General features: G+C 36.2%; 1 protein-coding gene and 1 long non-coding RNA gene across 2 annotated transcripts in view; one reads left to right on the forward strand and one right to left on the reverse strand.

Annotated features, from left to right (window-relative positions):
- The window catches only part of LOC145269493 (uncharacterized), a 34,218-nt gene extending 16,757 nt beyond the window's left edge, over nt 1-17,461 (forward strand). The window contains exons 2-3 of the long non-coding RNA XR_013865071.1: nt 12,242-12,371; nt 16,214-17,461. This is a non-coding gene — a long non-coding RNA (uncharacterized LOC145269493). The remainder of the gene's footprint in view (nt 1-12,241; nt 12,372-16,213) is intronic.
- Nucleotides 17,462-18,966: 1,505 nt separating this feature from the next.
- The window catches only part of LOC145269492 (carbohydrate deacetylase-like), a 28,277-nt gene continuing 19,300 nt past the window's right edge, over nt 18,967-27,943 (reverse strand). The window contains exons 4-5 of the mRNA XM_080125226.1: nt 24,583-24,760; nt 18,967-19,384 (exon numbers count right to left, since the gene is read on the reverse strand). Of these exons, the coding sequence (XP_079981352.1) occupies nt 19,066-19,384; nt 24,583-24,760 (497 nt within the window). The 3' untranslated portion in view covers nt 18,967-19,065. The remainder of the gene's footprint in view (nt 19,385-24,582; nt 24,761-27,943) is intronic.

Below are 27,943 nucleotides of genomic sequence, written 5' to 3' on the forward strand. Positions count from 1 at the left end.
CAATTTTGACCCCTTAAAAACTAATAAAAGAACAGCTCGTAAAAAAAATCCAATCATTTGAGGCCCCTAGCGCCGCTTTGTGACTTTTAGGTCCAGAGGAGATAGAGTTTGAAAATATGGAGACAGACAGACCAAAAGGCAGACAGGTATATACGCCTGGGTGTTTGGAGGGGTGTGAAAATCCGTTGCCTCTGTCGAAAGTTTTAGGCATACATACATGATGATTGCAACGTCTTGTCAGACGAGTGCCACTCCCTCATACATTTAAAATTCATGAGTCCAAATGTCTGAGGGAGTATCTATACAAATATGATGTTACAGAGTCTTAGCTTTGTACGACAGCTAAGTCTCTCTCTCTGTTCAAAATGTTGAGATCCAGCAACAAGCAAGAGCAAGATAGCCAGCAACAAATTAAACTGCAGACCAGCTTAATGCGGGTACTGGTCTTCCGCTTTATGGTTTTTTAAATCAGAGATTTGCTTCTCCTAGAAAGGTTGCCTTCACCACGGCTTACGGGAGCCCTCTCTACCCCAATACACATATACACACACACAAATATACACGGTGCTAGTTGGCCGTTGACCCAGAAAAAGAGTTCATTCGCCCTTTGGAGTCTTGTTTTTAATCCTTCAGGGAGACTAGCCGCCTTCCTCACCAAACAAGTCTGGTGGGGGGAACCAGTTTAGTCGCCGGTGACCCGACCATGAGGCAGGTAGTACTGGGTTACATGGTACGAGTAGCATATGACATGACCTGACATACATACATATATACATACATTTAAACAGACAGATGAGATTTATATTATAAACTAGCAGGGGTACCCAGTGTTGCCCGGGTGTTTGGAGGTGCAAAAGAAAAAAAAAAGTGTTAGTAGGTAGGCTCGAACCCGTGACGTGAAGGCAGAAAAAAAAGTGAAAGAAAACATGACATCTTACCGCTATGCTACAAAGCCATAGGACGTGAAAAGGGTTCAAATTTAGCGATGTCAATCAAAAAGTTGACTTGCTAAGTCAATATGCAGATGCAGAAATGAACGGTGGCTGAAGGCCAGTTCAGGTTTCCGCCGTTTCATTTATTTGTTTCCCCACGATGTTGGAGAAACCAAGCTCCCCCGAAAAAGGAGGAGCTCTCAAATGAATAACAATCTTCCAATATGAAGGGTATTCCCCACATTGATCAAAGCTGATTGCCTTAGAGACGTGCTGGCTAGAAGGCCAGCGAGCTGATTTGATTTCGTTTCGCTTTATTTATATGAAAAAGACAAACAAACACTGGAAACCATTTAAAAAAAAAAAAAAAAACTCGCTCAAAATAAATGTAGATACGACAACCGTTCAAAATCGTAGATATTATAATCTAGGGAGTATGTAAAAAGTTCTAAAATATAGTAACCCTCCCCGAGAACCCCCACAAAAAAAGCCTTTGCTGGACATACAAAAACATGCGCGCCTGTTTTGCTTTTTATATATATATACTAGCGGGGGGTACCCGGCATTGCCCCTGGGTGTGTGTGTTTTTGGGTAAATCAAAGCAAAAGTGTTTGTGTCGTGAGGTTGGGGGGGGGTAAAAAAAGTTTTGGTAGGTAAGTAGGAAGGATCGAACCCGAAGCCTTGAGGCGAAGTTGGTAAATAAAGCATGAAAAAAAAGTGCGATGTTAACCGCTTGGCCAGCAAGAAGTAGTAACGGAAAGATGTTTGAATTTATTTAAGTATTAAGAATTGGCAGGTGCCCGTACTTATTGACCTAATGAGGTCAACTTTCATTGTGGGGCAGTTTTTTATTTACTGCTGGGCAGTTTTTTTGTTTTTTTTTCCCCAAGATGTTTGGGGGGAAACCAGCTCCCCATAAAAAGGGGATTGTCCAAATTGAATAGCAATTGTCTGATATAAGGAGAAACTTTTGGACGTTCCTGCCGATTGTTCCGGGAATGATGTGTTAACCTTAGTTTCGCTTTTATACGAAAAAGCCGAATCAACATGCGGCGATCCAAAAATGTGGAATATTTAGCTTTTCAAAGTCGGCCAAATTAAATAGACAGGCGACCCCCATTGTTAACTCATAGATATTACGATTTAGACGTGATATAAAAAGTTTTAAGGAGGAGTGAGCCAACCGATCACTTCCCGGAAAAAAACCTTTTCTGGACATACACAAAAAGTGAACATACATACACACACACATTTTGCCTTTTATATATATATATATAGATAGATTATGGTAGGTCTAGTGGTCTCCATCAATTCACTGTGCTGATGCTCATTGCAATACAGCTTCCTATTCCAGTAGGTTCTTTCCAAAAACTCACTTCCTGTAGATTTCCTGCTACTTTATAGCCTTGGTCATCACAAGACTAAAGTCAATGGACATCTTCTTTTGTCTTTGCTATAATCATATTTCATTCTTGTTAGTTCCTTACATTGTGGCATCACGTCTTGTCTGGAGCGATTTCCATAAAAAAAAAAGAAAGGACAAAACCAAACAAAAAAAATGAAATGTAAAATCTCACTTTTGTTACAAGTTTATTAAAGGCCAGCATGGGTGCCCGGTGTTGCCCAGGTATTTGGAAGTGTGTGTTGAGCAAAAAATAAAAAAAAAAGTGGTTGTAGGCAGGTAGGCGATTAAAATGTTAAGTGAATGAGTTCACACAGGTGTGTAAATTTAATGAGGTCAAACATCACGCTATAGGGGAATGAAATCCCACACTTAACTTTGGCTGCAAGCCAGTTTTTCTGGTTTTGTTTTGTCTCCTCAAGATGTTGGTTGGTTGTTTTTGTTTTACGGCATATCAACCTTTTTCAGGTTATTTAATGCCGAATCTAGTTATTTTGAGGAACGATTTTTAATGGAGTATATATTTTTTTTTAAGTCAGATTCTATTTAACCCATAGTTGGGACCCTAACAGGTACTAACACTCCGGGTCAGAGTGGACCTGGGAGCAATGGCAATTAAAAGGTGGCTCCACACTCTCCAAGGCCCGCAAGGTGGGGCCTCACCATCGGATATAGTTTTAGGTCATATCCAGGACCTCAAGATGTTGGGGGAAACCAGTTCCACCTAAAAAGGGGAGTGTCCAAATGAATAGCAATTGTCTGATATTAGGGATTTCCCTCGCATTGATCAAAGCTGATTGCTTTTGCTCCATCAGTTTCACTTTATTTATACTAAAAAGTTGAACAAACACCTGACAGAACAGAATAGCGCAAATTTTTTAAAAATTGATCAAAATAAATTTAGACGTGATGTGTCCCTTCGCAAATCGTAGATATTATAATCTAGGGGGAATACAAACAGTTTTAAGAAATAGTACCCCCCGCCAAAGCCTTTGCTGGATATACAAAAATGTGTGCTTGAATTAAAGTTTAAAATGCAAGAGTCAAGTATCATGCTTCAGTTGCGCTCTAAACAGAAACATTCATTTCGAACGCACCCCTTATCAAAGAACCTACTGTCGATTTTATTTTTATACACTAAATTTTTCTGCTTGTGCAGTCATAAATCTTCTCAAATGCACTTTGATCAAAATTGGACTGTATTTTCTTTTATCATATTTTTTCAATTAACAATTTTTGATACTAATTCGAAGCATTCCCATGATGTCCGAGGATGGGATCCTGGTGGCTGCGGGAATACCACCACTTCTCAATGCATCACTTTGGCCCTTGCCAAATCTAGCGGGGATAATTTTTTCTAATTTTTTTTTTTTTTTAAACACCTCTTTCTCTGCTCATTATTTCTATGGAAGATGCTCGACTGAGCGCCAATTTCTGTAAAACAAGAACTCTTTTTAGCACAGCAAAAAAAAAAAAAAAAAAATTTTTTTCCATGTGCTAGAATCAGTTGGAATTTCCATGAACAAAGTTTTTTTTCCAATGACTTCCCATCTGGAATAGCGTTAAATTTTATAAAAGTCGATCAAAATAAATCTAGACGTGACATCCCTTCACAAATCGTAGATATTATGATCTAGGGGGAATATAAACAATTCTAAAAAATAGTAACCTTCCCAGAGACCCCCCCCCCCAAAAAAAAGCCTTTGCTGGACATAAAAAAATATGCACGCCACTTTTGCCTTTTATATATATAAATTATTTGGAATCTTCGGACTACTGCGCTTATCTTCAGTCGATGTAACCTTCGACATTCACCAGGTGTATCGTGTCTAACTTGGGTTATCTTTCTGCCAAACTCAGGAATCTGCGCAGAATTTTGAACAGTATCCTTCATTCAACCTACTTGGAGGCAGCAAATTAAATGTGTGCTTTGAACTCATTTTTTTTTTTCAGGATTGGGTGCCTATAAACACTTACAGTTAATAAGCGTCTTTTTTTTCACGAAATCCTTTTTCATTCCAAAGATGTAGTAATAAATAGTGATATTTACATCTGCAAACAAAAATAGGTTTAAAGCTCCTAAAAATTGTACTAGAAACTTATACTAAGTCATGGCTGAGAGCGTGCTGCCCTCGTACAGTGAATGAAGGATTCTGTTTGAAATTCCGTGGAAATTCCGGAGTTCAGCAGAATGATTCTAGAGTTCACCAGAAAGATGCCAGAGTTTGACAAGATACACGTGAAGTTACATTAGCCAAAATGTTGTGCAAATAACACTCAGGATGAGAACAGTAGTCTGAAGAATCCAAATAATGTAAACAAATAAAATTAATTTCCAATTTCTGCAGAATTTCTGACATTTACAATATCCTTCATTTAACCTATTGGAATGGAGCTGCAGCAAATTAAATGTGTGCTTTGAATTCAAATTTTTTTAGGGGCTGGGTGCCTTTAAACAGTACAATTAGTAAGTATCTTTTTTTTCACAGAAACCTTTTTCATTCCAAAGATGTAATAAATAGATTTAAGGATTCTAAAATTTGTACTAGAAACTTCTACCGAGTCATGGCTGATGGAGCGAGAGCATGCTGCCTTCGAAGGTTTAATGAAGGATTCTGTTCAAAATTCCGTGCAGATTCCGGAGTTCAGCAAAATGATTCGGGAGTTTGATAAGATACTCCTTGAAGAAGCTCCAAGGTTACATCAACCAAAATGTTGTGCAAATAACACTCAGGACGAGAACAGTTGTCTGAAGAATCCAAATAATATGAACAAATAAAATTAATTTCCAATTTCTGCAGAATCAATCAAGTTTACAATAGACCTAATATGCATATTTGAAAGTCAAACATGTCTGAGGAAGGGATGATTTTCTGAAATATTACAATATAGATCTTCCATTTGACCATGCTGATACAAGAACACAATATATGTAAAATACTATATATATACACATATATTGTATTCATAAAGTTGAATCTGCATAGCTTATTCCACTATTATATCTTAATTTACTTCAATTTGTGTTGATCCATTACATCTCTGCCTTATATTGCCTTTATAATTTAAAATTGTTTTAATTTTAAATTATACATTTACATAGCGAACAAAACTCTCTCCCAGAATATGATAAAAAGCAAATGATAAAAATAAAGAGACTCAATCTCGTTCATAACAAGCCCTTTTTTTTTCAACACACAAAGATGCAGTAATGCATAGTGATATTTAAATCTACAAACAAAAATAAGTTTAAAGCTCCTAAAAATCGTACTAGAAACTTCTACCAAGTCATGGCTGACAAAGTGAGAGCATGCTGCCCTCGTAGGTTAAATGAAGAACTCTGAAATAACACTCAGGATGAGAACAGTAGTCTGAAGAATCCAAATATTATCAACAAATAAAGTAAATTTCCAATTCCTGCACAATTGATCACGTTTACAATAGACCTAACATGCACATTTGAAAGTCAAACATATGTCTGATGAAGGGATGATTTTCTGAAATATTGCAATATAGATCTTCCATTTGACCATGCTGACACAAGTAAGAATATAATATATGTAAAATAATATATAAGAGAAAGAGAAAATTAAAACTGTAAGTTGAAATTTACAATCAAAATTTATTGTTCGACTGAATTCTCCAAAAAACAATTTACTAAGTCCTTATTCCGTAGAGTTTCAAAGAATGCTATTCTTCTCATCAGAGGATATAAAGAAATCAGCAAATTATATTTGTAGCAATGCTAGAATTTGCTAGTTATGGCATTAAGTGAAACCGCAATTTATTGTAGTCATAAATTGCCAAGAAAAACAAGTGAAAAAATGTTGGATATGTAAAAAAAAAAATAAAAACAAACCGCGCATAATATTTCAGCTTGCATGAAAATTCTCTCAAGGTAATCTGAAAGGCGAAAATAGTTCATTAGAGAGAATGGAGTCCAAAATTAAGTCCAGTGTAATGATGCATATAGTCCAGTTGAAAAGTCTTCAAAGCAACTGAAATAATGGAAATTTGGGGAAGATTCGGATGAGATTGCAGAGAGTCTGATTCTGGGTGTCTGAGAGAGCAGATCAAAAAAGTTTGGGGAGTGTTTGCACGAGAAGAAGCAAATAGTGGCTAAGATCATAGCAAAATAAAAATTCCTGCCCACCGAGAAAAACGACGCGACTTCGATCGTTGTAAAAATCATTGTTGCTGAATGAAACCCAATTGTCCAAAAATGCATAGATACTATTTTTTTAAAATTATACATATATATATATATATATATATATATATATATAGTCTTTGAAGTTTTTTAACATTTGAAACTACACAAAAAACTACTTTTTATCATTCGTTAAAAAAAAAAAAACACTTAGTAAGTAAGTCATTTAATCACCTGCAATCACTGCATCAACTCTCTCGAATTTACTATAATACCAATGTTTTTATTTTTCAAGGGATCATCAGTTGTTTACCATGAAACACTGTTTCGGGGATTTAAAAACAAAACAGTATATTACTTCATGGCTCCCCAGCAGTGTTGATCAAACACCACCACCCTTAATCCTAGGAAGAAGACATGTTACAAAATTTTTTTATCCAATTTCCTATTCTTAATTGCAATTACTAACCTTTTCATAGTATAAAAATGAATTTCTTACCTGTGCGATTCATCAATTTCCACATTTAAAATGGATGATATTTATTTGCTGTCCACTCAGCAAAATGTGGCACAAGGCCGGAAAGTGGGAACCCCGCAGGCTCCCCTAAAGGAGGGGCACTCCTGCAATTTTAAAAATTGCCTGAGTAACCCCGTCGGCATTCCCCGGTCGGGGCGCCTCAGGCAACAAGCAATAAACTTGCCCCACCGGAAAGCCTGGTGGCAAGGCCTGGGAGGGTGGACTTCCTAGGTATTACCCAGGCGGTGTACCTCAGTCCAACAGGTGCTGGGCCCGTCTCCGGTCCCTCACCTGTTGGGCTGAGTGTCAAGTGACGGATCCTTGACTGGTACTATCATTTGAAATGGATTATATTTATTTGCTGTCCACTCAGCAAAATGTGGCACAAGGCCGGAAAGTGGTAACCCAGCAGGCTCCCCTAAAGGAGGGGCACTCCTGCAGTTTTAAAAATTGCCTGAGTAACCCCGTCGGCATTCCCCGGTCGGGGCGCCTCAGGCAGCAAGCAATAAACTTGCCCCACCGGAAAGCCCGGTGGCAAGGCCTGGGAGGGTGGACCTCCTAGGTATTACCCAGGCGGTGTACCTCAGTCCAACAGGTGCTGGGCCCGTCTCCGGTCCCTCACCTGTTGGGCTGAGTGTCAAGTGACGGATCCTTGACTGGTACTATCCATTTGAAATGGATTATATTTATTTGCTCTCCACTCAGCAAAATGTGGCACAAGGCCGGAAAGTGGTAACCCAGCAGGCTCCCCTAAAGGAGGGGCACTCCTGCAATTTTAAAAATTGCCTGAGTAACCCCGTCGGCATTCCCCGGTCGGGGCGCCTCAGGCAACAAGCAATAAACTTGCCCCACCGGAAAGTCCGGTGGCAAGGCCTAGGAGGGTGGACCTCCTAGGTATTACCCAGGCGGTGTACCTCAGTCCAACAGGTGCTGGGCCGGTCTCCGGCCCCTCACCTGTTGAGCTGAGTGTCAAGTGACGGATCCTTGACTGGTACTATCCATTTAAAATGGATTATATTTATTTGCTGTCCACTCAGCAAAATGTGGCACAAGGCCGGAAAGTGGTAACCCAGCAGGCTCCCCTAAAGGAGGGGCACTCCTGCAATTTTAAAAATTGCCTGAGTAACCCCGTCGGCATTCCCCGGTCGGGACGCCTCAGGCAGCAAGCAATAAACTTGCCCCACCGGAAAGCCCGGTGGCAAGGCCTGGGAGGGTGGACCTCCTAGGTATTACCCAGGCGGTGTACCTCAGTCCAACAGGTGCTGGGCCCGTCTCCGGCCCCTCACCTGTTGGGCTGAGTGTCAAGTGACGGATCCTTGACTGGTACTATCCATTTGAAATGGATTATATTTATTTGCTGTCCACTCAGCAAAATGTGGCACAAGGCCGGAAAGTGGTAACCCAGCAGGCTCCCCTAAAGGAGGGGCACTCCTGCAATTTTAAAAATTGCCTGAGTAACCCCGTCGGCATTCCCCGGTCGGGGCGCCTCAGCCAACAAGCAATAAACTTGCCCCACCGGAAAGCCCGGTGGCAAGGCCTGGGAGGGTGGACCTCCTAGGTATTACCCAGGCGGTGTACCTCAGTCCAACAGGTGCTGGGCCCGTCTCCGGTCCCTCACCTGTTGGGCTGAGTGTCAAGTGACGGATCCTTGACTGGTACTATCCATTTGAAATGGATTATATTTATTTGCTGTCCACTCAGCAAAATGTGGCACAAGGCCGGAAAGTGGTAACCCAGCAGGCTCCCCTAAAGGAGGGGCACTCCTGCAATTTTAAAAATTGCCTGAGTAACCCCGTCGGCATTCCCCGGTCGGGGCGCCTCAGCCAACAAGCAATAAACTTGCCCCACCGGAAAGCCCGGTGGCAAGGCCTGGGAGGGTGGACCTCCTAGGTATTACCCAGGCGGTGTACCTCAGTCCAACAGGTGCTGGGCCGGTCTCCGGCCCCTCACCTGTTGGGCTGAGTGTCAAGTGACGGATCCTTGACTGGTACTATCCATTTAAAATGGATACATTTTTTAATTTATCAGTCTTGTATTTATAAGCTTTGGATTAATCCATTTAACTACTTATCACCCCCACTATAATTAGTAGTTTTTATATTTACATTCTTATTTATTTAAAATTAGATATATAAAGGTTAAAAATATTTTATTTTTACATATATACATTTTTTTTTTTTTTTTTTATATATATATAAATTTATTATATGTAATTATAAATACATTTTATACATTGCTAATATAGTTTTGGATTTCCTTTATTAATATAGTCTGGTTTATCTTAAACGATTCAAAAGCATCAGGATAACGAACAAATGCTTTATTTAACTGTTTAAATATTTTATTTTTATCCCCACCTTGTTTTATCATCCTTATTACTAAGCTAGAAACTGGTGGTATAAAATCTGTTAATTTTAGAGTAACGCGAGCTATTCTCAAAAACTCTGACATAATGGTTCCATAAAACACAAAAACATATATATATAGAGAGAGAGAGAGAATGCTGGTCAAAAAAAACAAGAGAGACCGGTCATGGACGTCATACAAGACCGTCTTGAAAGCTATTACAACTTTGCATGAACCCCTAAAAAAAGCCATTACAATACAAGAAAAATATTACTAAAAAATAGGTGTAAATTAATTTTTAAAAAATACACAACATTTACAGGTTACAAATTTTGTTAGGGTTGAGGGGTTCATGCAAAGTTGTAATAGCTTTTCAAAATGGTCTTCTATGGCGTCCATGACCAGTCTTTTTTTTTTTTGTTTTAATTTTCTTATCACTTTATTTTTCCTGGGGATGGAGAATTCTACCGGATGCCAAACATTCTCCCACTAGTTGAGTTACTCCAACCGAGAGATCTTTTTAAGATTCTAACAGTCCCTTTAAGTGCTATTGTTTGTATTTCTTTTGCACTTGGTTCACTGGGCATATAATTGCCAGTCCTGTTACTATGCGTTAAGAAAAACTTTTGTTTCCAGAGGCAGGACGCAAGCAACTCAAGAAGACCACCACAAAGCATGAGAACGAGATAAAATTAAAAGGTATGTTCAGTTGCGTTTTTATAAATCGCAGAATTGTTGATGTGCCATAATTGTAAACAATGAATATCTCAAGCAAAACCAACAAGCAGCCAAATCCAACCCCTACACATTAGCAATCCCTAAACGCTAAAAAATTTTCTACTCTAAAACTTTCTTCTAGTGATGGGACGATTCCAAATTTTTTTCCGATTCTGATACAATTACTGATTCTGTTTTGAATTCCCGATTCCAATTCTTTTAAAGCCATTAAATATTTAGCTATAGAGTTATCTTTCCTTATATTGCCATAAGAACCGATTTGATATAACGTATATATTTTTGTAAATGTAAAGAATATACTTGTTATAGATTTTAATTGGTCCCCCGACAAAATGACGGTGGACTTGTAAATTCACCCTTGTCTGTCTGCACTTTTCTTAATAACTACGCCTTGGAATTTAAAAAAATTTTGCTCAAACATTAAACATGATAGGAGTAAAAAAGTAACAAAACGGATTTTCCGACAAAAACTTCATCTGCCCCCCTAGGGGTGCATTTTGGGTTAAAATGGCTAAAATTGACACTTTTGTACCTTTTTAAAAAAAAAAATTGATGCCTTGAATTTTTATAAAACTTTCTGAAAAATTGTAACTAACTGATTTCTATATAATTTTGTTTGCCTATACTTCGCGATAACTCTTGGGTGTGCCCCAGGGGCTCTTTTAGGGCTAATAAAAAAACTCCATTTTTGGGACTATTTAACCATATTTGTCCCAAACTTTGTGTATATGTCTATTCAGCAGTTTTGCATGGTACTGAACTCAAATTTAAATATGTTTAAGGCTTTGGGGACTTTTGGAGCTAAATGGGTGTGTGGGGGGTGGCAAAGACGGATTTAGTCATTTCTTTTTTTTGCATGGTGCAAAACTCAAATTTACATATAGTTAAGGCCTAAAATTGCACCAATTGTTTATTTTCATCAGGATTTGACGTCCCCTGAGGACTTTTGGGGCTAAATGGGGGTGGGGGCAAATGCTGAACTTAGTCATTTTTTTATGCCTCGTTCACTGTTCACTTACGGTGGACCATGCATGCTTCACTTGTTTTGTTTGTAGTTTAGAATCTATAAACATTTACTATTTTATCATTTGTAACAGTAACGGAAAATTAAGTTTTAAACAAAATAATAAACACTTACAAGAACCGTTTTTGGCGCCGGAAAATAAGCACACATTTTTTTGATTCCGATACCTCAAAAAGTTCCGATTTTCTCGATTCCTGATTCTGATTAATCGTCCCGACACTAGTTTCTTCTTCGGAACTGCTAGACTTTGGAATTCCCTCCCAGGTGCCTGTTTCAGTGACTATACTAACATGCAGAAGTTCACATGAATTGTGAGCAGACATCTCGCTGCTCAATTCCCTACGAGGTACAGTGCCACTTGGACATAACAGGGCTACTATTTGTAGTAGCTCTGTTATGTCCAAGTGGCACTGTACTTCATTCAGGGTAAAATAATAGTAAAAAAATAAAAAATATGCTAGAAATTCAGGTTATCGAATAATATGACACGGAGATGACGTCACGTGTTCAGAGGACAGAACAAAGTTTCTAGTCAGTGTCAGAGTTGGGAAGCTAGACAGACAACACGCGTCTGACAATGGAGAAAGAATCTTAGTAGATATTGCTTCAAAACTCTGCCTGTGTGTTGCCCATCTAAAGACTAACTTCAAAAATAAAAAAAAACAAAGTTAAGAAGTAATTAGAATTAGATATTGGTCTCTTCTCCCATGAGCAACCTCTGTGTGTGTGCGTGTATGCATGTGAATGTGAGTGTATATACATGAACGTGAATATATGTACGCGTATGTGCGTGCGTACATGTGGGTGTGTGTATGAGGATGTGTGTATATGCATGCGTGTGTGTGCGTATGTGCATGCGTACATGTGGGTGTGTATATGTGAGGAAAAACATGTTCGAACAACTAAGTGGTATATTAAGTTCCCTTGATAGTATCAACATGTAACAAAGAGCCCGCTCCTGGTTGGCATGGCCACCCAACCAACTCTCCTGACTAACCGCAAGTAACGTTACTCCTTTCTCATCGAACTCTTATTATCTTTACTGTTATTATTTCTCATGTAAATTTATGTAAATAAATCTACATTCTTTCACTAATATATGTTTTCGTCATCATTATTTTTTGAAAGCCAGCAAGTCTCCATTCTGTTTCCGCGCATGGGTGGATCGTGTTAAGCTGAACAGAAGATCAACAACCATGATGGGATCATAGTCCTCACGGGTAAAAGCGACGATCGAAAAATGAAGACCAGCAACCGTGCATGTATGTAAACAGATTTTGCTTTAATTTTATTTATTGCGGACTATTATCCTCATCTTACTTAGTTGTTGTTTCACGACGTTTCGGCCAACTATTCCTCTGGCCTTCGTCAGTTGATAACTGGCCAGCTTTGGGTAGGATTGAAACCGCTATCTTCAGAAAATTCTCACCTGGAACCGTAGAGATTCAATGTCTCTATCAACTGCGCCATGGGCCCCGAAGGACGATCAATGTTGAATTTTTTGGTCTTATAAATTGATGCTTATTTTATTATCTGATGTTCAATGGTCGGGTCCATACCAAATGGTATATACTATTTTTATCTGGAATTCATTGAGATAAGTATTATTTATTTTATTTTTATTGTGGACTATTATCCTCATCTTTTCTTTGTTGCTTCACAACGTTTCGACCAACTATTCTTCTGGCCTTCGTCAGGTGGTAACCGCGACGGATAGGAACTCTGAATCTCCTGACTGCATTCACTGCCTTCTGTAGTTGTTGTCGTCTCACCTCATTTTTGGCCAAGTAAGCCTCTGGACTGCTTTTTGGAAAAGATGAGGATAATAGTCCGCAATTTTAGAAGTGTAAGCCATGTTTACTTTCAGAACAGTTTCCGATGGTTCGTTGTTTTAAACAAGTCTTAAGAGGTGACTGGTTTGCAGTAGACAGAACAGTTTCTGATGGTTCGTTGTTTTAAACAAGTCTTAAGAGGTGACTGGTTTGCAGTAGACAGAACAGTTTCCGATGGTTCGTTGTTTTAAACAAGTCTTAAGAGATGACTGGTTTGCAGTAGACAGAACAGTTTCTGATGGTTCGTTGTTTTAAACAAGTCTTAAGAGATGACTGGTTTGCAGTAGACAGAACAGTTTCTGATGGTTCGTTGTTTTAAACAAGTCTTAAGAGATGACTGGTTTGCAGTAGACAGAACAGTTTCTGATGGTTCGTTGTTTTAAACAAGTCTTAAGAGATGACTGGTTTGCAGTAGACAGAACAGTTTCTGATGGTTCGTTGTTTTAAACAAGTCTTAAGAGATGACTGGTTTGCAGTAGACAGAACAGTTTCTGATGGTTCGTTGTTTTAAACAAGTCTTAAGAGATGACTGGTTTGCAGTAGACAGAACAGTTTCTGATGGTTCGTTGTTTTAAACAAGTCTTAAGAGATGACTGGTTTGCAGTAGACAAAACAGTTTCCGATGGTTTGTTGTTACACACAAGTCCTCTGGACTGCTTTTTGGAAAAGATGAGGATAATAGTCGGCAATAAATAAAATTAATAAATAATACTCATCTCAAATGAATTCCAGATAAAAATAAGATATACCATTGGAACATCAGATAATAAAATAAGCATCAATTTATAAGACCAAATAATTCAACATGGTTCGCCCTTTGGGGCCCGTGGCGCAGTTGATAGAGACGTTGAATCTCTATGGTTCTAGGTGAGAATTGTCTGAAGATAGCGGTTTCAATCCTACCTAAAGCCAGCCAGAAGCTTACTTGGCCAAAAACGTGGTGGAACGACAACAACTATGGAAGGCAGTAATTGCAGTGAATGCAGTCAAGAGATTCACAGTTCCTATCCGTCGCGGTTACCACCTGACAAAGGCCAGAGGAATAGTTGGCCGAAACGTCATGAAACAACTAAGAAAAGATGAGGATAATAGTCCGCAATAAATAAAAATTAAATAATACTCATCTCAATGAAATCCAGATAAAAATAAGATTTTGTTTTGTCAATTTGTTTCCGGATTGCTCACATGCAAAAACGCAGGTGTGTAAAAGACTGTGAACCATTTGTTTAACGTTAGAATGTTACATCTGGTCAGGTCTTTATTCATCTCTTTTTCTCAAAATCCATCCTTATCACTTCCTCCCATGTTTTCCTTGGCCTTACCTTGCCAACTGACCCATTACCCTAGCTAGCCTACATCTGCTAACCCAAGAACTCGTATCCATTCTTTCAAAGTGACCAAACTAACAAAGTCTCCTCTTCCACACACATTTACCTACACTGTCCAGATATAATCTTCTTTTGAAGTAATCAGGTCTGAGACTGTCTTTAAAACACATGTTGCATATCCTTTCTATAATTCTCATAATTTCTCTTCATGCAACACGTATCTTCAACCCTCACTGGACAGGTTTCACTTCCATATTTCATCACTACTGGTTTAGTGTTATTACACCGAGATGGTAAGTAAGGTCAAGAGAGTGAAGCCATTGAGACGTTATAAAAATTTTGATATGAAGACAATTTATTTTCTTTGTCATAAGAATTTTTTAAAAAATATGCAAATTAATTTATTTGAAAAATAATTTTAGGTGCTTATGCAGAATAACAATGCTTTAAACCAACATATTTTAGGTGAAAACATTATGTACTTATGTGTCATGTCGAAAATAGTATAAATTCTAAAAATTACGAAATACAATCCAGTAAATGGAGTATCGTTGCCACATCTTGGTAGGAACTGGAATACTGTTGTCACATCTGGGCAGGAGCTTCTAGAAAGGACTTATCCTGCCTTGATAGAGTTCAAAATAGACTTCGTAGCCTAGTAGAAGATGTCCTTTTCTCTTCCTTGCAGAATGATTCAACAATAAAATTAGATGCTTCTATATTATAATAGTGAAAAAAATATTGACTTTCAAGTAAAACAAATTGTACCTACATAATTCTCATACCACAAATAGTAACATATCCAAAAATTACAGAAAACTATAAGATAGAAAAATAATTATTCATGAAAAACTGTTCCGATAAGGGTAAGAACAGTTCCGAAAAGGTTACATGCCGGGTCGAACATATTGGGTCACATGACGTGAGCAAAAGGGAAAGTAACTCTGTTGAAAGCAGAAGACAGAATTTATTCAGAAAACAAAAATAAACACTTGCAAATTTTTTTAAAATAACTTTTTTTTTTAACTCTTTGAATTTAAAAATTTTTTTGTAAAAAAAAATAATCGTTTGAATTTGTGAGAAATTGAAAACTTAATTACCTCCCCTGTTAACTCTCCAATTCAAATCAGTAGCTGTTGAAACCAAGTTGCTAGGTTTTATAAATGTTTTTTTCATGAATAATTATTTTTTTTGGTAAATTTTTATGACATGCCCCAGGGTATTATGAACACCCCAACCTCCCCATGTGAAGAAAAGCTTTCGGAATAACCCCCCACCCCAACCACGAAAGCCGTTCTTAACATGGGGTGGTTGGGGGTGTTTATACTATGCTGGGGCAGGTTGTAAAAAAATACCTATTTTTCTACCTTATGGTTTTCCATAATTTTTGGATACTTTACTATTTGCGACATGACAATTATGTGGGTACCATTTGTTTTACTTGAAATTCAATTTTTTTTTTTCGTTATTATAATATAGAAGCACCTAAAACTCTAACAATCGATAAACTCAATGAATTTCGTTTTTACTAGTAATTATTTTTCTACTGGATCATTTTTCATAATTCTTGAAATTTATACTAATTTCAACATGACATATAAGTACGTCATAATGTTTTCACCTGAAATGTGTTGGTTTAAAACAGTATTATATTGCACAAGTACTTAATTTTATCTTTAGAGTCACATTATCATTTTTACAATAATTATAGAAGACGATGGACAATTTCACAGAAAAATGGTTTTTCCAATTATATTTGTGTTGGGGTGGAGATGAGCGATTTTATTAAAAAAACAATTTTTCCAATTTTAATTATCAGGTTGGTACAAAAGTTTTTGCCGGTTCGTAGAAGGGACATTTTAAATCAGTGTAGTTTATTTTATGCATATTTTTATTACTTAAACATATCACCATGATTAATTTATCATTTTTTTTTCTTTTCAGATTATCAATTTTTCTGCAATATTCCCACTCATGTTGACCTCTAAACGACCTTCTTTAGTCAACAGAAAGGTAGTCTCCTTCCATCATTATAATGAATGCTCGTCCTCACACAACAATACTGACCAAAGATTTCCTAGGAAAATTTGGTTGGAAAATCTTGCCGCACCCTGCATATTTTCCTGACCTAGCTCCCTCAGAATATCATTTACTCCAAGAATTACAAAACCATTTAGATGATCTTAGAGAGGAAACTGAACAGGAGTTAAATTCATATTTGATGTCGAAACCTAAATAATTTTTTTTACAAGTGAGGTATTTATAAGCACGTTGGCGGATGGACTCAAGTTATAGAGCTATTGTCATGAATAAAGATTTTCAAAAACAGTTTTTTCATTTTCAAGATGAAATTTTAATCAGCAAAAACATTTGCATTGCAATCTTCCTCTCTCACATAGTGCTGCTTTTTGCCCGAGTAAACACAAACAGCTTTGTTCCTTTAGATCTCGGACGCCTCTGGAGAATCACATTTTTTGGAATTCTTTTAGGGCAAAGTCATGCAACATTCTTTCTTCCGAAGAGTTATCCTGACTAAAAACAATTGTAAGGAGCATGTCGGCGAGATATTGGTATCCACATCTCATGTTCTTCCCTTTTTTTTTTCATTTTTCTTAAACTTTTTCTTCTAGGGGATGGGACATCCAAGCAGGTGTCTGACATTTACCCCTATTTTAGTGAGTCCAACCAAGAGATCTTTTCAGGATTCTAGCCGTCCCTTTCAGTGCAATCGTTTGTATTTCACTTGCACTTGGTTCACCGGGTATGCTTGCTATGTACTTTTTAAAGTTCTTTTTCATAAGCCCAGTTGCACCTATGATGACTGGTATAATTGAAACGTCTTTTAATTTCCAATTTCGTTTCATATCATACATAAGTCCTTGATACTTTGTAATCTTTTCCCTCTCAACTCTGTTAAGCCCTGTATCATTGGGTACACTGACCTCTATTACGGTCGCTTTTTTGTTTGCTCTGCCCCAAATCACTATATCTGGTTTAACAGCTGCATTTTCAAGATATGTAGCAGTAGGGATTATGTAGTCATAGTGAATAGTGTAGTTGTCATTCCCAACTGTTCGTTCGGGTATATGTTCCCAGGAGTTTTTACTACACTGAATGTTGAGTTTGTGGAACCCGTTTACGCATCAATCAATTTTGTCCACTGGCAAAGGGGTAGAAAATAAAGAATAGAAACACACAGAATATTTCAAACAAATTTATAGTCGTCTTCGTTAATCTATATAAATAAAACAGTAGATGTATATATTTGTGTGTGTGTCAGTAAATATTTAACTGCTAAATTCTTCAAGTACTGGTTGCATAACACTGAAATTAACAGGAAATAGTAGGCTTCTGGGCTTGACCTTTACTCTTGATCTTAAATGGAATACGTACATCAAATCTGTTGCCAAGGCCGCTGGAAAAATGGTCGGATCCTTCTATTGATCCAGTAGATATCTCACTGCTGATGCAATTCTCCATCTATATAAGAGCCAGATACGTCCAAGGATGGAATACTGTTGCCACATATGGGCAGGAGCTGCTAGAAAAGACTTGTCCTGCCTTGATAGGGTTCAAAATAGACTTCGTGGCCTGGTGGGAGATGTCCTTTTCTCTTCGCTGCAACCTTTATCTCACAGAAGAGATGTTGCGAGTTTGTCTCTGCTTTATTGTTATTTTCATGGAAAGTGTTCAACTGAGCTTCAATCTATGGTCCCCCCTCGCCAAACTTTCACAAGAAACACTAGACTAGCTGAAAATATTATCAATAATTTTCCCCACTCTTTATCTGTACCTAAACCTAAACATAGATTCCATGATCAAAGCTTCTTTCTTAGAACTGCACGCCTGTGGAATTGTCTTCCGTTTTCCTGCTTTCCAGCTGTCTATAATATGGTTGCCTTCAAGTCCAACGTGAACAAGTTTCTGATGAGCCGTTCCACTTAAGTTAACAAATTTACCGAACTTCCATTACTATCGATTACTATATTGTCCTTTTGACTACTCTACACGCTTTAACCCTTATCCTTGAGTGGCCTATCGGCCTTGATAAGTGGTGACGCCTATGTAAAAAAAAAAAAAATCATACACCAAGGATGGTTTATAACAAGCAAAATTTTTGTTTGGATGGATGAATAATGTGTACAGAAATATGTCGGCAAATTGAAATGCAAAATGTTCATTTCAACTTGCCAGCATATTTCTATTACTTTTGTGCATGCGCAAATTCATTCATAGCTTGAGGTGGTTTAATTTTAAATGTTTCTTATCTATTTGTTGATAGCTCAAACAGTAGGGAACGTAGCTGGTGTACGAAGAGTTTTAATTTAGATTCTAGTCGATGGCACTCAAAGTCACTTTTTTTTTTTTTTACTTTTGAAATCAGTACGATATATATATATATATATATATATATATATATATATATATATAATATTCAATAGAGAATTGGCTCTGGAATAATAAATATGAAATCTGCATGGATTAAAATATATTAAAGTGTATTTTATGACTGAGCAAGCCCCCACCCACCTCTAAGTAAGTTAATAAAAGTGGCATGACATTTTAAATCGGCAAAAAACATTTGCACTGACCTGATATTTTCCAAATAAGTTTATCATGTTTCAACAAATTCTATTATACCTCACTCCGAAATAATAAGGACGTGTTTTTTTTTTCTTTTTCTTTTTTCAAAAATATTTCTTTTTTTCAAAAATATTCTTTTTTTCAAAAATATGAAATCACCTGAAAAATAATTTCCACATAAATTTTGTAAACTTTTTTTTTCTTTTTTTTTTTCAATGAGTCAACCCATGAAAAGAGATCAATTCGATGTTGTTATCATTGTAGAAAGAACTGGAGGCCATTTTGGCCAAAATGTCCATTTCATACTCCCGGTCAGCTGATTGGGAAAATTCATCAGGTCCAGTACCACATCCACCTTTTGACCCAGTCCGATACCCAGGGTGAACCATCAGTTCACAGGTGTATAAACTATTTGACGGAATCGAGGTGGCAGTTGATGATAGTGGAATCAGTGGCTTGAGAAGGTCCTGCAAACGTTCGATTGTCATGCTGCTTCCCATTGTGGTCAGGCCGATAAACGCATCTGTGAACCTGAAAGAGAAGAAATGATTCCATTATATATATATATATATAACAGTTATATCTTTGTAGTTTCCTGGATGTAAATCCACTGAAACTCCGGTGTTTATCAAAAGTGCTCAATGACAAACAGAGTACAATTATGTTATGTGATCGCGCGGGCAACGCTGGTTAGAAAATAATTATTCAGAATCAGGTTATCTATTTGTTTATTTAATATCTATTTTTTCTCTAGCTGACAGAATGACAATAGTTGAATCATGAGAAACGATAGTTCATTTAGCACTGCAGGTGCAGAAAGGTTAAAGGGTCAATGTTGTGACATACGTCAAACTGAATGACCGATCGGCTGCACCAAAGCTAAGCAGATGGGGGACCGGATCTGACGTATCAGGGGTTCTGGTTTTGAGAAACTTAGAATAATTTAGTTGAATTGATTGCTAGACACGAAAAAGACAAGATGCGAGAATCAAGGCCTCTTTAAGAGGGAGGGGGGGGATCTAGATGGAACCAGAGAACAGAGCAAGTCGAAGTTCGCCATTCCCCCCCAGCCTGTTGTGAAGAAACGCCTATAGAGTGAATAAAAATATATATAAAATTCCAACCATCGTCTTGAGTCTATCTCGCATGCGTCTTCGGTTAGCAGAATCAGCTCTCTCAAGATGATTGATGATGGAATCCTCCAAGAGGCAGGAAGCAGGTATGTTCATTACATATGCGTATTATTCTATATTCACACACACGCATACACACATTGATAGACATTAACTAGACAATCACAGAGACACTAAGAAATAGCAAGCTAACGATCACGGCCTGACAAATGGATAACAATACAGGTATTTCACTCATAAATAGATAAGATATTATATAGGAACGGTAAAAGAACCCCCTCCTCTTTATATAGGAACATACAGAATATCATTACAATTATAATTTACCAAGGGGGGGAAAGGGCATCCGGCATTACCCGGTCATAAAATATGCTTAAATATATTTTTATTAATACAGATTTCACATTTATTGTCACAGAGCCAATTTTCTATTAAATATTATAACTAACACATAGTACTGGTTACAAAAGATTAAAAAAAAAAAAATGATTGTCTGCCAGCAGCTAGAATCGAAACCAAAACATTAAGTGCTCCAGGCGCGTTCCTTGCCATTTGAACTATCGACAGATAGATAAAAAAAAGATTTAAAATTAAACCACCTCAAGCTATGAATGACTTTGCACATGCGCAAAACTAATAAAAAAAAAATATGTTGACAAGTTGAAATGAACATTTTGCATTTCAACTTGCCGAGATATTTCTGTACGCAATCCAAACAAAGATTTCACTCGTTATAAACCATCCTTGGTGTATGACTACTATTTCCTGTTAATTTCAGTGACGAGTGAGACATTTATAAGCAGACGAGTCTGGGTGCCAGGCGTTGCCCGGATGTTTGAAGGTGTGTGTTGAGCAAAAAAAATAGTGGTAGTATAGGCAGGCAGGCTTGAACCCGTACCACGAAGGAGGAAAAGAATGTGAAAAAAAAAAAACATGACGTGTTTGCTGTTGGGTCCATCGCCAAACCGGAAGTGGCGAAGGTTTAAATTAAGGCTAGACAATCGAAAAGAGGGGATGACTTTCGAAAATATTGGTGAAAAAAGTGACCCTTCCCTGTAGAAAAGTGCCCAGGTGAGGGTGAAGAAATTAATGTTTTTAGCAAATTTTTTGATATTTGTCGTCCAAAGGGTCGAGTTTCAAAATGATACCGATCTCGTGAAAATCCGTCGCCTCTGTCAAAAGTTTTAGGAAGACATACAAACATACATATATACATTTAAACAGACAGGTGACATTTATATTATAGACTAGCGGGGGTTACCCTGCGTTGCTAGGGTGTTTTTGGGTGTGGGTGTTAATGAAAACCTAAGAATAAGCGAAGTAAAAAAAACAAACAGAAAAACAAACGTTAAAAAATCTGAAAACACGTCAAAAATGGCTTAAATAACCCTGCTTCAATATTAAAATTTAAAAAAAATCGAAAGAAAAAAAAAAAGACATCTCACACCACGATTCGAACCCAAAACGTTTAGATAATGAGGCCGCGCTCTAAGCAACTGAGCTAAGACAACGTCCACGAGATTAGATCGTTTTTTAAATCTTTAAACTAAATCAGATTCCGACGTCATTTGCGCATGCGTAGAACTGAACTCGTCATGAGAGGACAGTTTTTGCTGTAAGTCAAAATTACTATGCGTTTTTCCTCACAACAATAATCATATATAATATTAAAATGATATTCAAAAACAAGGCTACATCAAAGGGAGCTCACTCACATATTCTCATCCAGGACTGCCAAATTGGCCTTTTTAAAGTCAAATTTCACGAATTTAGCCTTTTTTCAAGCAGCTTGGCCATCAAAAATTATATTTAGCTTTTTTTCAAAGTATAATGAACAAACAAAATATTATATACATTAGAATGAAAACCTGACTAACTATATGGATTTTTTCATACTGATTGATTAACAAACTAACATGTTACCTTTATTTTAGAAAAAGGGAGATAATCTTTTATGATACACTGGTTTGATGTGAATGTCGTTTGAAAATGTGGACTTCCATAGTAAATTGATTTTTAATTATTATTTAATAATTAATTATTAATCTTTTTTTAATTAAAATTATGATAATTTTCCATAATTTTTGGTGTACACTAATATATTTCACTGATAAGTAATAATAAGAAAAATAATGATTCATGAAAAAAAAAAAGAAGACATTTATAAAATCTAGCAATTTGGTTTCAAAATCTACCAATTTGAATTGGAGAGTTAACAAGGGAGGTAATTAAGTTTAAATTTCTCACAAATTTAAACGATTACGTTTTTTATAAAAAAAATTTTTTTTTTTTAATTCAAACAGTTAAAAGAAAGTTACATTTAAAAATATTTACAAATTATATATATATATATATATATATATATATGTGTGTGTGTGCTAGCATGGGTACCCCGCGTTACCTGGGTGTGAAGAGGTGATGAAGAGGTGATAAAGTAAGGCTTTTGAGCAACTCTCAGAAAAAAAGAATTTTTCAATCATGATAGCAGCAAAAAATAGCTAAAAAAAAAAAAAAAAAAAAATTAGCCATAGTAGCCAGAGACAATTCCGAGGAACGTATACCATTATAGTATTTTTATAGTATTTTGTAGAAAAGACTGTGACCAGCAACATCACGTCTGTGAAAGAGAGGTTGCAGTGAAGAAAAAAAATGCGGTTCCAATCAAATTACAGATACGTTTCTGCAGTTTATCAAGAATTTTCAAATGGAATATAGATGCAAAAGTCCAAATATAACAATAATACTCCATACATGGTTTGATAGTAGATTTCTGGAAATTTAAGCTGGAACAAAGGAAGCATGGAACAGATCAGACAATTCTGAGGAACATATGTCATAATAGTATTCGTAGAAAAGACTGAAACTTGATGAAACTTTACGCATTTGTTAACAATGACAGGCAAAGTGACTAAATTATGGTGTAAGTGAATTGTGGAGACAAAAAAAAAAAAAACTGTGCATGCATTAAAAATACTTTTATTTATTTATTCATTTTGTTAAATATTTTTTTTTATGGAAATTGCTGGAGACAAGGTATGAAACCACTTAGTGTAAGGAACTAACAAGAATGAAAAGATGATTATTGCACAAACAGAAGATGCCTATTGATCTTAGTCTTAAAAAGACCAAGGCGATAATTAGAAGAAAACAGGGAGCAGGAAGAGAATTCCACAACCTTGCAGTTCTTGGAAAGAAGCTACTGGAATAGGAAGCTACATTTCAATGGGATATTAAAACAGTGAATTCATGAAGACGTCTGGAACAAAGAAAGCAGGGAATAGATCAGACAATTCTGATGAACATATGCTGTAATAATATTCGTAGAAAAGACTGAGACTAACAACATCACATCTGTGAAAAAGAGACTGCAGTGAAAAAGAAAGTGTTGGGCCAATCAAATTACAGATACGTTTTTTGCAGTTTATCAAGAACCTTCAAATGGGACACAGATTCACCAGCTCAAATATGGCAACAATTCTCCATGCACGGTTTGATAATAGATTTGTAGATATAGAGAATATCCTCAGGTGTGAGAAAGTGTTTAAAGTGATCGAGAGAAACGACTATGACAAACAGAAAGAATGATGGATCTAATCTATGAACTTCAAGAAAGATTTGATGAGAAAGAAAGTCCATACTGAACATTACCGAAGAGGGCCAGACTTTCCAGAAAATGAATAGATAGAGATAGAGAATAGGCAATGGAAAGTGTTTAGAGAAAAAGTGTAAAATGTTTTTGACTTGTGATGGGAGTATGAGACGAATGGATTCGCCAATGATTTTTATAACCAACGGCTGTGCTAAACAACCAATCAAAACGTCCCAAAATTATTATAAAAATTGTCGAATTTTGGATTCAATCAGTTCGCCGTTTACTACGTCACGGACCGCATTTAATTCTTGGTCGCCATCTTGGTTACTGATCTGAACTACGCCACCATCTTTGTTCAACACAATGTCTCAAAACTTAACAGAAAGAAAGAATCAATTTTATGAAAAGCAGAAAGAGCGATGGATTTAATAGAATTATTACATTTCTTTAATCTATTACGATTTTCATTACGTTTATTTTATTTATAAAATATTCATCATTTGTGAAAAATTAATATTTTTTAACCATGTTAAATAAACTTCAATTTCTTTTTCATTTAAAAAAAAATTATTTTTATTTATTATGTTTCAGTATTAATTTTATAAATATTTTCTAGAAATAAACATTTATTAAAAAAAATTCTATAAAAGAAACATTTATCAACAATAATTTTTTGGTATTTATTTTACAAAAAAAAATAAAATAAAATAATGTTCAATAGAAAATAATCAATTTACGGACATTCTTATCTGTGTGTGTGTGGGGGGGGGCTACATTTTTGTCTGGGTTTCCAGATTAAGTAATACCATTTACTTGTGACAAATTTCAAAACTGGAAGTCACTTGAACGCCTAATCACGCAAGATCGTCAACAAGAATATAAACTTTAATTTCACTAAAGTGCAGTTTTAGAAAATACAATTTAAGCATTAAACATCCAATTTAGGGAAACAGGGTTCATGTCTGGTTTGAAATTTAGAAAAAAAAAAAAAATGTGATACTCACAAGATTCCATTTTCTTGGTAAACTTTCTTGGCAGTTAAAGAATCTTTGAGCACATTTTTAAAGAATTCTGACAAATCTTTTTCAAGCCACGGACAATTTTCAGCGTTGTCGTCAATAGGAATTCTCACAACATCAATTTCTCTTTTCGACATTGCTTGGGCCAGTGATTCAGAAACGCCTGAAAATTAAATGGTTAAAAATATATTGGGTAACATACTTCCTAATTTCCGGCATAGCGCTACTGGAAGTGGTTACAAGGCAAATCTTCAGTAATTCTATTGTGAAATAATTTATCGAAATAAAATATAAGAAAAGGACATTATTGAAAAATATACAATAAAAATTAACAAAATTATACAGATAAAAATGACACAATTAGTTTTCATTTGCAATTTTAATAACAAAATTTTTTAAAATAAAAGTTTTATTTTATTTAAAATTTTCCAAGAAATTATAAAAATAATTTTTTTTTTTTAATTTCAAAAATAAGTCTTTCATTTGAATTTATATGATAAATATACGTTTATTAAAGTATGAAAATAAAATTATTGAAATTCACAGGTCCAAATCCCCTATATATCAAGTTTACAGTCTGTGAACCAAAAATTGACAGAGTAGTTTGGAAGAGACCATTTTTCACACAGACAGACAAGAAGACAATGCAACATTACCCAGTCGTAAAATATATATGAATATTATATTTTAATTCATGCAGATTTCTTATTCACTAGCATGAGTGCCTGGCATTGCCCGGGTGTTTGGAGGTGTGTGTTGAGCAAAAAAAAAAAAAAAAAAAAAAGAAAAAAAGTGGTAGTAGGAAGGAAGGCTTGAACCCGTACCCTGAAGTAGGAAAAGAACGGGAAAAAAACGTGACGTCTTTGCTGTTACGACCACCGCCAAACCGGAAGTGACGTAGGTTTAAATTAAGGCTAGACAATCGAAAGGAGAGGACAACTTTCAAAAATATTGGTGAAAAAAGCGACTCCTCCCTGTAGAAAAGTGCCCAGTTGAGGGTGAAGGAATTAACATTTTTAGCCAATTTTTTTGGTATTTGTTGTCTGAAGGGTCAAGCTTCAAAACGATACTGATCTTGTGAAAATTCGTTGCCTCTGGCGAAAGTTTTAGGCAAACATGCAAACGTACATACATATTTATATATTGATAGCTCAAATTTTCGACTAAAGCCGATTAAAAAGCTTGCCCTATCTCTGAATACCTTTTATGTAAAATTTTAAATGTTTAGACCAGAAATTGGCTGAGTAATTTGGTAGAGACCGCAGAGGTCAAATTTTTTTAAACTTTGACCCCTATTATGACCGCTTAACATTTATTGTTTTGGGCTCAAATAAAGTTATTAAGTTAGATCCATGTCCAAGGAACATATATCTAAAATTTCAAGTGTTTAGACCCAAAATTGGCAGAGGAGTTTGGTAGAGTTCTCAAAGGTCAAATCGTTGAACTTTGACCCCTTAACAGCCAAATTTCTGGGCGAAAACTGATTACAAAGATTTTCCCAAATCTCAGTACCCTGTATATCAAATTTCGAGTAAGTAGACTGAAATTGACAGAGTTATTGTGTAGGGCAATGTACACAGACAGACACACACAGACACTTTCACTTTTATAGATATATAGATTTAGAGCCAATTTTCTATTTATTATTATCCAATATATAGTAATGATTTCAAAAGTTATTAAAAAAAATATGACCTATGTACCATCTGCGAGAATCGAAACCAGAACATTTTATGTTACATGAAGGGCTGTCCACTTCTCTAGATAAGTGAAAATGATATTAGGATAAGGTAAGAATCGAACCCTATAGGCAAGTGTTAAAGATAATGGAAAATGGAATGTTAGAAATTAAGTCTATTGTTAATTCTATTAGAAATAGTAAAATATTGTTTATGTTGGGAAAAGAGTCGAATGTACATTCTTTTAGAAATCTAGATATTAAATATGTCAGTTTAATGAATGCACAATGCAAATTAAAAAATATTGTTTAAAAATAGGTTAGAATTAGAATTGAGGATTCTTTTGCTTGCCAAAAGTATGTTTGGACAAACATATGTAAAGCCACGTGAAAATTAGTCACGTTTGAAGAACACACTTCTGACGTCATAAATAAAGGAGATTTCTCAATATAGGAATCTAAGGGTTCGAAGTTAGGGTCAGTTGTCAGTCAGTTGATCAGGGTCGAAAGCTGACTGTGGGTTTGGAGTTAGAGAGTTGATCAGACAGAGTTGAAAGTCGACAGTTGATGAGAGATAGTCAGTTGGAGGGGAGAGCCCCTTAGAAGCGAAGGGTAGAACATTAGACCATGTAGATCCAAGTTTGAACACCTGACGTCATCGATCGGCCGATCAGACGAATAAAGAAATCACCATTTATGTTTGTAACTGTTCATCTCGTCATTCTTTACGACAAAAAGGTAAATGTGTTTTTTCATCATCTTGTAACAAACTTTGTATAAAGCTCCCCTTCCAAGTATTACGTGTCCTCCCCAACATCATCATAAGTGAAGCATCTCCTCAGCCTCTCTAATATGTGTTACCAAGAATTATCTGTTATCGACTGAGTTCCAATCTCTGGTTCCCCCTCGCCAATCTTTCATGAAAAACACCCGTCTAGCTGAAACAATTTTCCCCATTCTTTATCTGTGCCTAAATCAAAACGAAGATTCCATGAACAAAGCTTCTTTCTTAGAAGTGCACGCCTGTGGAAATCTCTTCCGTTTGCCTGTTTCCCACCTGACAACAACCTGGATGTCTTCAAGTCCAATCTAAACAAATTCCTGATAAACCGCCCACTTAAGTAAGACACTTTATCAAATCTCCAATACTAACGATTACTACGATATTATCCCATTGATTACTGTACACGCAATAACCCTTATCCCTGAGTGGCTTCCAGGCCTTGATAAGTGGTGGTTACCATGTAAAAAAAAAAAAAATCCCACTCTGATATAAATGTCCCTTTCCATATTTATCATCACAGTCGTCATGATACAGTATAAAAATGTCGTTGTCATCATCATCATCTGTTCTGAGTCCCCGTTATATATGTCTCCAATATGAACCCCTATACAACATTTAGTGCTCCAGTTTTAATTGTTATTTATCCCTCCAGCGTCATTATCATCTGAGCTCCTGACAGATGGATATGGAAGGTTAAAAATTAAACAACTTTGAGCTATGAATGTTAAACTTTGCGCATGCACAAAACTAACAGCAGGAGTAATGTTTTATTCGACTTACTCTAATAAGTAAAAAAAAAAAAGAAAAGTATTATCTAAACTTTCTTGATCTGATTTCCTGAACCGTCAGGTTTTAAATTTCATCTTCACTGCGCTTCTAAACAA

Source organism: Euprymna scolopes, chromosome 45, assembly GCF_053919585.1.
Source record: "Euprymna scolopes isolate OS-2025 chromosome 45, ASM5391958v1, whole genome shotgun sequence".
In the NCBI taxonomy this organism is placed as follows: Eukaryota; Metazoa; Mollusca; class Cephalopoda; order Sepiida; family Sepiolidae; genus Euprymna; species Euprymna scolopes.